We start from the raw sequence: 10,795 nt of genomic DNA, 5'->3' as shown, positions 1-10,795 counted from the left end.
ATTGATAAGATTTATAATTATATCAAAATGGACTAGCGAGGAACGGAGCCGTAGCTGCAAAGGGGGTTGTCATTAAATTATAGTCACCCTAGGCCCCTGTAGTATTATATGGATGTGAAACTTGGTCCCTTACATTGAAAGAGGAACATAAATTGAGAGTATTTGAAAATAAGATCCTTAGGAAAATATTTGGACCTAAAAGGGATGAGGAGACAGGTGAGTGGAGAAAGTTACATAATTTGTGGGAGGCACAACCGACTGTCTTTTTATTAGCCTCATTCTTGAATGCTAAGTTATATTTTCGTCGGATTCAACGGAAAAGAGTAGGTACATAAAAGGGTGCAAATTCGGTGCAGGGGCTGCGAAAATCTATTCTCGTCCTGGGCACTGAAATCTCTAGCTCTGATAAGGGAATATTTCCTTTCGAGACTATTAACATATTTACACCATTATAGAAACATAATACAATGAAAGTATGAAATTTTATTGATCGCTATTAATAGAAAGAAATAATTAAATAAAATCTAACACTTATTATAAACGTTTCACCTATTGTCTAATTTCTTGACATTTTGAAACAGCTGTTAAACGAATTAATTTGTTAGCTTATAAATGTACCAAATTAATTAATTTATACATGTTTAATGATATTAATTAATTATTTAATAATTGATATATATATATATATATATATATATATATATACTATATAGCTATATATATATATCTTCACGGTTTTGGGCTTCCCCCTCAAAAAAATCCTGGGTACGGGACTGGCGTACATGGATAGGTATAGGCAGGTCAGATTTGGTGCTGTTAGCATGTATTTCCAAGTTCCGAACGCTGTCGCTATGCGCTCGTTAAAAAAAACAACTCTAAATTAACAAATTCGTCTCACAGACAGCAACACTTAGTTGGTGTATCCAGTGTTTCCATCTTTACTTCGGAGCACTTATGGACTTTTTTTTCTCAAATTAGTCACCGATGGATTACTCCACTTGTATTATGAACGATCTATAGATAGATAGAGTTTCTCTCTCGAGACCAAGACCAGAAACAAAAAAGACATTTGCATCTCTAATTAAAAACCAAATGACGTTTCCTCATTGTTTATTAATCTTAAAACGCAAATTCCTCGGTGATATTACTTGTTCTTAATATTCCACACTTGCGTAAGCAAAATGAAACAAATGGCAAATAAAATCAGGGTCAATAACATGTGCGTGATACCTTTGTTGTTGCAACATAGTTTAGCCTCTGATTCGTGACGTCATAAAAAAAGTATACATGAATGTATATGTTGAGAGCAAGGCCACAAGGATTACAAAGCGGAAACCACACAAAGAGCAAAAAAAGAATGTATTCTGCAGAACCAAACAAGTTTCATGCTTGCTGCTTCGTGTTTGTTGCTGACGGGGACACGGAAAATTGCAAATGGCTGCCGTGTTCTTGCGTTCAGCATTTGTTCTCTTCGTTCTGGAGACTGGGCTGGTCTTGGCTGAATCTCAGGTACGTGCTCTTCATCGTAGAGGTAGCATTGTTTATTAGGAAAACAGTTTCTAAACAAAGCACCCTTTCCTGTTGCTTAATTATAGTCCATAGATACTACAGATAATGATGAAAATTTCCTCGGAACTTCACTTGTATATGTCAGGAACGCTGGACTCAAAATGGACAGGAGTGGACCGGAACGGCACATTATAGTATTCACACAAACTTTCATTCTTCTTGGAGATGGATTATTGCCGTAAGGGTATTAAGGAGAGTATGATGGCGTGTATGTTGTCTTTTGTGCGTTGTGGTTCTAGTTCTTTTTTATTGTTATTATTTGTCGTGGCTTATGAATTGGATTGATCATTACACAAATTCAGATCATTCTTTTTTCTTTCATACTTTCGTATTTTATATTTTCCCTCATTAACCCAACGGGATAAAGGGAGCAAACCTTTTTCGCAGTTGACACTAGCGTATGCAGGACTTTTTTTTTCGATAGGGGTTGGAATTGTAAAGTGGGTAGTGCAGAACGGCTTTTTAGAGGGGGGGGCGGCATGCACAATATGATATTTCGTATGTTAAAAACTTTCCCCTCTCAAAAATGGCAATCAGGCTCTGGTTTTTCCCCGAGTTCTTCACTGCTTCTGACTCCTCTGAATTCGAAGGGTCTGTAGCCCCTTCAGCCCCCTCTGCGTACGCCATTGCCAGCCAACTACATTTCCCGATTTAAGCCTGTTTAAATTTTAAAAAAGGAAGAAAATTCCAGAAGACTCGTGTCCAAAATTGTTATATCACAAATGTTTATGCAAATATTTTAATAATTATTATTTTTAATTTACTATGTATTGATTGAAAAACAACCTATTATTTCGGATTTCATAACAGGTTACCGCGTCAGAACTTAGATCATTAGCCAACATGGCTGAGACTGGCGAGGAATGATTTTAACGTAACTTTGGTGCCGTCGACTGTAGGAAATTGGAGGAAACTACTGCTTCCATCAAATTATTGTTTAGTTTAAGTTATATTGCTGTTTACACGGCTCTCACGATCATTCTGGTATGCAATCGTCCACGCTGCAACTGTAACTTGCTTCTGATTGTTCAGCGCCATCTCGGCTAATGATTTAAGTTCTGACGTGCGGCACTTATCTGAACACACCACATTTACCTCAAATGTGTAGCCATACTTCTGACTCACCCTGTATATTAATTACAAAACATTACATCTTTGAACCCATGGAAGCTAATTACTCTTAGCTTTCATCTGTTTCTCTGATGTCTTCATCAAATGACACGTGACTATTTTCTTTCAGTTTCCAGTTTCGCTTAGCAATGTCAAGCTGCGAGACTGCGGAAGTTTCAGAAAGAAAATCGACTTCCAGAACTTAACTCTCTCTTCAACGAAGAAGGGGGAAATACAATTATCCGGGATAGCAGAGGTGCATAAGACATTGGACGGAAGACTCGATGTAAGTACCAAGGTACCATTGCAGACATAAATGTGTTCCACCAATTGGATAAAACAATTAGAGCTGAAATTATGAGATATGCTCCGCAAGGAATAGTGAGAACATTACCTGTGTGTCTATTCAAGGGATAACTTGTTTTCATTTAAAATTCTACTAGAATGTTCTGTATATTTTCATGAGAACAGTTTCAACTCAACGTAACAGAGACCCAATGGTGTCACTGATTGGGTATATTTTAGTTTGCTTTTCTGCCACTTTTGGCTAATCACGAGCATGAGATGATGAAATTGATGAAGAAGGACATTCACAAAGAACACCCATACCCACGCCGGGATTCGAACCTGTTAGCATCGTGCTAACCACTCTACCACAGGAGTCGGCAGTGTCGTAATTGAAAGGAAGAAGGCAGGATATCCTCTGCATCTTCTTTCCCAGTCCCTACACGGCTCTAAATTCGTTCTCTTTTTTAATAACTTATACTTCAATTATCATTATTTTCATATTTTTCACACGAAAGATTTGCAATATTAGATGTAAATATTAAGGAGAATCAGTGATTGATTGTTTGAATTTAGATTATTTTACGTTGCTTTTCTCCCTCTTTTGGCGACGATGAGGATGAGTGATATGGTAAAATTGATGAAGGGGAAACTCAGACTTTTATATTTAAAAGGCCATTTCTAAAAATACATGCATTTGATAGTGGCCGCTTTTGCCTATTTAGTCATAATTGCCTATTTTAAAAATAACTGCCTGCTCTGGGAAATGATTAAAAATCTGTCGATGATCTGTCTGTTTTGTATTTTTCTGTGCTTTTTGCCTATTTTGAGAGGTTTCAGTGTCTGTCGATTTGCAACTGGTTATAAGCATTTATGCTGCCTTACTTTCGCAATAACGATGTGGCCATAGATATTGTAAATAATATAGAACACAGACTAGTATCATATTGGATATATAACAAATTATTACGAAATGTTTTCATAATAGTGAGTTCTTAAGATGTGAGATTTTTTAAAAATGCGTAATAATTAAACATTTTGTTTTCTTAAGTGCGAAGATTTTATTTCTAAAATAAAATATAGTAAGATGCAAATTATTGGGTGGGCTCGAGCCCAACAGGCCCATATGAGTTTGGCGCCACTGGTTCTCGTGGGCTGTTTCATGAAATCTCAACATTGTAATCATCTTGGCGCAGGTCAAGTATTCTAGACTCTCTTGCAGGTGAACTTATGCATAGCTCTTTCATTTTTCTAGGCTGAAGTGATCTTGTGGAGAAATGGAGTGAGGACGCCTTGCTTCCAAAGTATCGTTGGAACTTGCAAGTACAGAGACATCTGTGAGAAATCTCAGAACCACGTCGAATGCCCGAACGCCCTTAATACCAACATGAAAACTTGTGCCTGCCCTTATCACGAAGTGAGTTTCAGCTTTATATTTTAATGCAATTATTAATTTAACATTTTAACCGAAAGTATTGGTTGGTGACGTGCAAAAACTCCTCTGTACATCAACAGTGGTATTTTCAAAAGTATGGCTTAGGTAGGTTCAAACTTCACCTATATCCCTATATTGGTACTTGAAGCATTGTATGGTTCTTTGTGCCCTTCGTAAGGAAAATATGTGGTCGACTGGTGAAAAATCATTGACAACAGCCCCGTCGCTCGATATTTTGAGAATTGTTCTTTGGCAACACATAAAAAGTAGCACAGTAACAGTGGAAACTAAAGTTATCTAGTTTCTAGAGTACTTACTAGATTAATATTTAACGCTTCATTACGGCAGAATACTATTGTTGATCTGTCCTAGTTGTTCTTTGATGGGTCTCATCTTCACTTGGTATTTCTGCTTATCATCAAGTCACTACAAAGTTTCTTCTTCAAGAAAAGGTAGCCAGACTCTTAAAACGTTTCTAGAAATTCAAGAATATTACAAACAATATATAATGTACACGGATTATAATAAATATGATTGAAATAACAGTTTCATTATTGAATAAAGATAGTAAAAATCAAAGGCACTTATACAATACGATTAAGACTAAAATTAATTTTAAAATTTCAATATATATGTTGTAGACAACATCGCCTCTAGAAAGGAAAAAAACTTGTAACATTAATAACGCACTTGCATGATGAAAATTAACACACAAAGGTAAATTGAGCAATATAAACCTTACCTTTATATGTGATGTGACTTCGCCTCTCATCCATTTACATGTGCTGTGAACTCGCTTCTCATCCATTTATCTGTACTGTGAACACACCTATCATCAATTTATATGTGTTGTGAACACACCTCTCATCCATTTATCTGTAATGTTAAAACGCCTCTCGTCTATTTATCAGTAATATAAACACACTTCTCATCCATTTATCTTTAATATGAACACGCCTCTTATCCACTTATCTGTACTGTGAACTCGCGTCTGATTCATTTATCAGTAATATGAACACACTTCTTATCCATTTGTCTTTAATATGAACACGCCTCTCATCCATTTAACTGTACTGTAAACTCACCTCTCATCCATTTACCTGTACTGAACTCACCCATCATCAACTCATGAAACAGTCTTTTTAACTGTGATGAAGATCTGCCCTTTTCCCGCGGTGCTTTCTCTTCTCTACGATACAAACAAACAATGCCGAGTCTTCAGTCTCTTCTTCAACTATTTACGGGTGCATTAAAGAACATGCAGTTACATGTGAAATGAAAGGATTATGCACCTACCTCTTTCTGCATATGGCTTTGGTCATCTGGATTGTCATCTTCTCTTGCCTTCGCTTTCATTCATTTTTGAAAGACCGATAATGTCGCGAGACGTTCCCCACCAACACACGCGCTGCTGGCTATCTGATGCCAGTTGAGGCAGAGCAGATCCGTCACCAGCCACTCCCGAGCTTTATATTGAGAACTTACTACAATGGTCCTTTCCAGGACAAACATTAAACTACGGTTTTCGGTGCGAATACATTAATGAAAAGCAGCGAAGACGTGATGGTAGCTGTAAGAAGAGCAGAGAACATTCACAGTGAAACAGATGTTAATGTAACTGTACCGTGCGTCCATTTCGATCTGCAGCCGAGAGATCGGGAGAAGCGTAGCGGGCGGCACTGACGGAGATGCCGACATTTGCGGCCTGAAATGCCCGCTTATTTTTATGGACATATGCAGACATTTATATAAATATTGCAAAACGAGCACTAAGAGTATGAGTATGGTTTTAATTTTAGTAGCTTAGTGACTGTATGTGCCGATGATTTTGACACGCCCACCTCTTGTGAAACACGGCGTAGAGGTTTGTTTGGAGAACGTTCTAACGCTGCACCAATATCATCGAGTTTTGCTTCGGGTTAGAATCCGTCGTTTTTGCTTAGGCGTTTTAAAATTTAACGATACAGTTTCTCGTAATTTAAGGACAAGATGTCTAACCGTATCTCTGTGAGGAGTTGAAACGCATGGGAATTTCTGTACAAATTACCTACACACGTCTCGACACGAGTTTGTTTTCACGTAGGTACGTGTCATACATAAAAAAATCTTTGTTCTAACGTGAATCTTGCGGCTGGCATTCCAATCGTCTCACTGACACGTCACACATACACACTACAATAACACAAACAAGTAACTGCAAGTAACCAAGAATAACACTCTTGCGCACAGTACGAAATTAACACGCTCTTGGTTTACATTGCTCGCCACTATATTTACAACTCTGTCTTCATCTAGTCGCGAAGGAACAAAAAACTCGAGCTCGGAGATTTCGGATTGCAAGGAAGCTCACGAACACTATTGACTTTTAACGGTTTCTTCTACAGCGTAATCTTGATACAGTGTTGCACATTCAAAACCTCCAAACGATCCCCATCGGCACAAAACTCTTTCAAGGATATAAACTTAAGCAGGACGTTACTGGTCAAAACTATGATTAAAATGTTTTATTATCTGTGGCTCTTAACATCGTTTCTAAAGCGTATTTTTTTGTGTATATAAGAGCAGAACTTGGATGAATTACAGAAGAACTTTTGCGTGTTATAACACAGGTTAGTGATCGTTTTGCAATATTTATATAAATGTCTGCATATGTCTATAAAAATAAGCGGGCATTACAGGCCGCAAATGTCGGCATCTCCGTCAGCGCCGCCCGCCACGCTTCTCCCGATCTCTCGGCTGCAGATCGAAATGAACGCACGGTACTTATCTTATCTAGGCCTAGGCTGTGGGCAACCTTACCTGAGCTGTAGGCAATCTGGGTCTAGGACTATTCTGCGTTGTGATCCTACAATGTAAAATTTGCCTCTGCGAGGATACTAGCAGCAATGTAGGCACCTCACTATCTGCATCCCCATATGCTGGCCTGTCCTGGTACATCGAACAACTGGCTAATTTCTGGTGGACTGTGCATGACAGGTATCATGTAGTCCTCATAGTTGGCGGGCTATCCTCCAAAAGTATGTTTCTCCAGTTTGTCCACATATTGGGGTTGAAGTACATCCCTATGCTGTCAACAGCTGTGAAGGAAAGTGAAGCCTCATTGTTAAAAAGAATTACTAATTCATTTGCTTAACGATTAAGCAAAATATACACTTCAATTATACATTCAACACACTTTGAAATAATGCTTTTCATTGTAAGGTATTGCTCGTAGCTTGTTGAGTTTTAAGTCCAACTTATGCACAGATAAACTAATCGTGACTGGACTTACAGTATAAAATGGGATTCGAATCACTACGTGCCATTACTTCTAGCGAACAGGAAAGTTAATTTTGTCTTATCACGCGACAACAGAAGTTTTATTTTTTGACATTTGAAACACATTTTCTGTTCTTGCAGTTACGGGGATCGTGTATTGGAAAAGCAACAGGGGTGTGTAAAATGTTAAAGGTTGTATTTCTGTTGTTTCCTCTGACTTGAGCAATTTGTTTTAAATAAAATAAAATGAACGAAAGTGCTGGTAAGATGATGTTACATATTTATTACTTATTGAATGGTTTCAGTCAGCGCTTTATTCTGGAAAGATTGGTTTAGATACTCTTCAAGTATGTTTATCGTGCTCATCACAAGAACTGCTCAAAATATTGTGCTGTGTTCACAAATGATCGTTAATCCATGTAGTTAAACACACACACAAAAACACATTTCCTTCGTTAATATAATATTTTAGTTTTATTCTCATCTATAGAAATGTGCGGGTAAGGCGTAGTGTTGCATACCGCCAGAAAAAGAAGTACATGATTTAGGATTCTTAATGCATATATACATGTTTTACTGTTTTTAGTACATAATTATCGCCGACCACCGTGGCAGAATAGTTAGTCTAGCGCGCTGCTACTCCAGGGGTCCCGGGTTCGAATCCCTGACTGAGCATGTGTGTTCTTTGTGAATATTCCTTCATCAATATCATCATTAGGGCTAGGAATTTGATTACCTTAAAATTGCCAACAAATGACCATTAAAAAAATGCATTTATGACCTAATAAATTCAAGAAAATGTCCTATAAACTTAGAAAAATGACCTAAAAGTTCTGAAAGATTTGTAGAACAAATTTATAAACTACGAAGAGAAATTCAAATTACAAATTAACGTTACAGTATCTATCACATGTTCATTGCGTATGGTAGTACAAGTAAGAAAGTTCACTTTTTGTCATCTTTTACACTTTAAGTACCGAGTTGCAGACACAATGAAAATCATATGCAAATTTTCAAAAGTGAATGATTGTCGGTTGTAGAATAAGAGAGCCTTGTACAGTGTCTCTCAAAAGTTTTAGGACAATGACATTTGAAACTAGGCAACCCAAATTACGCAAGGAGCTGGTGGGTTGCGTGTAGAGTTAGGCTCAATTTCAGGGTTGCCATATGCACAATAGATATTTATGAAATACGCGAAAGGAATAAAACCAAGTATTATTGTATAAAACTCTCAATAAATATCAGTATTACATTTGTCGCAAATAAGAAATACTTTCTGAAAGAAGGAAAATCGATTTTCTAGCATTTCATCGCTGATGAGTCTACACAAAGGAAAAGAGGAGAGAGGAAACGAAGGGAACAACAAATGAGAGGAGAAAACAGAGAGCGACTCCACTGCACACTTCTTTTCGTTCCTCTCATGTTCTCTCTTTTACTCTACTCTCAACTCCCCTCTTCTCGTCCCCTCCTCTCGTCTCAAACCTACTCTTCTCCTCTCTTCTCATCTCTTTTCCCTACTCTCTTCACCTCTTTGCTCTATTTTCCTCATCTCTCTTCGCATCTTTTCGCCTTCTCCTCATTACTTCTCCTATCCACATCTCTCCTATCTTTTCTTCTCTCCTTTACTTTTCCTCTTCCCCTTTCGCTCTCTCTTTTCTCCTCTCATTTGTTGTCCCCCTTCGTTTCCTCTCTCCTCTTTTCCTTTGTGTAGACTCATCAGCGATGAAATGCTAGAAAATCGATTTTCCTTCTTTCAGAAAGTATTTCTTATTTGCGACAAATGTAATACTGATATTTATTTAGAGTTTTATACAATAATACCTGGTTGTATTCCTTTCGCGTATTTCATAAATATCTATTGTGCATATGGCAACCCTGAAATTGAGCCTAACTCTACACGCAACCCACGAAATGTCGTTGTCCTAAAATTTTTGAGAGACGCTGTACATGGAAAAGCTTCTCTCGACTTCCAATGAACTTGACTTGAAATGAACAATATCACTTGCTGTTAAGTCACTTTCAATTCCATGGAGTGCAAATTGTTTCCCTGACAAAATGTCCGATACAGAGGCACAAAACTTTGTACCCCTTGTTTTTGAACAATAATCCGTTCGGCGACAATGTATTTACTGATAGAAGGGGAAATCGCATTATTTGAGCTGAATTATTACACAACAGCTTGTATCAACAATACTGCACAGAATTTCTTTGTTTCTTCAAACACAGGCGTTCAGAACTACACTGAAGGCAATGAGACGAGAGTCGGGAACCTCTATCCTTCAAAGGGTTACATTTGCATGTAAAATGCCCCTTCTTTCACCAAGATGTAGAAAAATGCATAAGACGGCTTTTACAAGGCCGAAAAATGACTTAAACGGTTTAAAAGTTTAAAAAATGACCTTTACTCCAAAAAGGGTCAAAAAATGAAAAAAAATGTTCTAACAAAGGCATCCTAATTTATTCAAAACACGTTCCTATCTACTTATGCAATGTTTCTGCCTTACCAAAAAAAATGCATTTGCATCAAAATCCTAGCCCTAGTCATCATAGACAAGAAGAGTGGCAGAAAATCGAAGTAAAATAAACCAAATCAAGTACACAATTATTCGGCCCCTAATTACTACCAAGATTTGTTTGTTATTCTTTTCCAGGGAAGTTACATACTAAAGGACTTCACTGTGGAGTTGAAGAACATAAAGAGGTCTGCTCATAGCTACTTGGATGGAGATTTTACGGTACTCGGAGTGGTACGAGAGAACAGGCAGTATAAGATAGGTTGCTTCACGGGATCTTTCAAGGTCGAGGTAGAAGAGTTCGAGAGTTAAATGAAGTCTCGTATTTGGTATTTGTTGTAGGGTGACATAAACACAAAATAAATATTAAAACTTGAAATAGTGGTGTTTTTCATTTACTTGGAAACCAATTTGACACCCCTGCAGTCACAGGAGAGGTTCATAGGTTCCCTTATCTATTTAAAGTGGTGACAGTTTCTGAATGCACAATGTCTACCCCCCCCCCTTTTTCTCCCATGTAGTACACTCTGGACTACATTCTTGCAGACTGAAGAGGATCTGGTGTTTGGACCCACAGCTAGTATAATCCACTGTGGAGCTCGTTTTGGGTCCTGTCCATATGTAT

At 37.7% G+C, this 10,795-nt stretch overlaps 1 protein-coding gene across 1 annotated transcript; it reads left to right on the top strand.

Annotated features, from left to right (window-relative positions):
• Nucleotides 1-1,398: 1,398 nt before the first annotated feature.
• LOC145994201 (ganglioside GM2 activator-like) lies at nt 1,399-10,540 on the top strand. Its single transcript, XM_083130297.1, has 4 exons — nt 1,399-1,509; nt 2,810-2,965; nt 4,220-4,381; nt 10,309-10,540. Exons 1-4 carry the CDS (start codon nt 1,435-1,437, stop codon nt 10,480-10,482), a joined length of 567 nt encoding a protein of 188 aa, XP_082986423.1. The 5' UTR covers nt 1,399-1,434; the 3' UTR covers nt 10,483-10,540.
• The last annotated feature ends 255 nt before the right edge of the window (nt 10,541-10,795 follow it).

This window comes from Lepisma saccharinum, chromosome 10 (assembly GCF_977018435.1).
Source record: "Lepisma saccharinum chromosome 10, izLepSacc3.1, whole genome shotgun sequence".
Lineage (NCBI taxonomy): Eukaryota > Metazoa > Arthropoda > Insecta > Zygentoma > Lepismatidae > Lepisma > Lepisma saccharinum.
The sequence above is the reverse complement of the archived record's forward strand: the minus strand, read 5'-3'. Positions and strand labels throughout refer to the sequence as shown.

What these genes read in the sequence shown, in the direction of transcription:
- LOC145994201 (XM_083130297.1), top strand. Translation starts at nt 1,435, where the DNA reads ATGGCTGCCGTGTTCTTGCGTTCAGCATTTGTTCTCTTCGTTCTGGAG. An exon ending in TGGTCTTGGCTGAATCTCAG is followed by an intron (nt 1,510 to 2,809) that starts GTACGTGCTCTT and finishes ATTTTCTTTCAG; the next exon opens with TTTCCAGTTTCGCTTAGCAA. An exon ending in CATTGGACGGAAGACTCGAT is followed by an intron (nt 2,966 to 4,219) that starts GTAAGTACCAAG and finishes TCATTTTTCTAG; the next exon opens with GCTGAAGTGATCTTGTGGAG.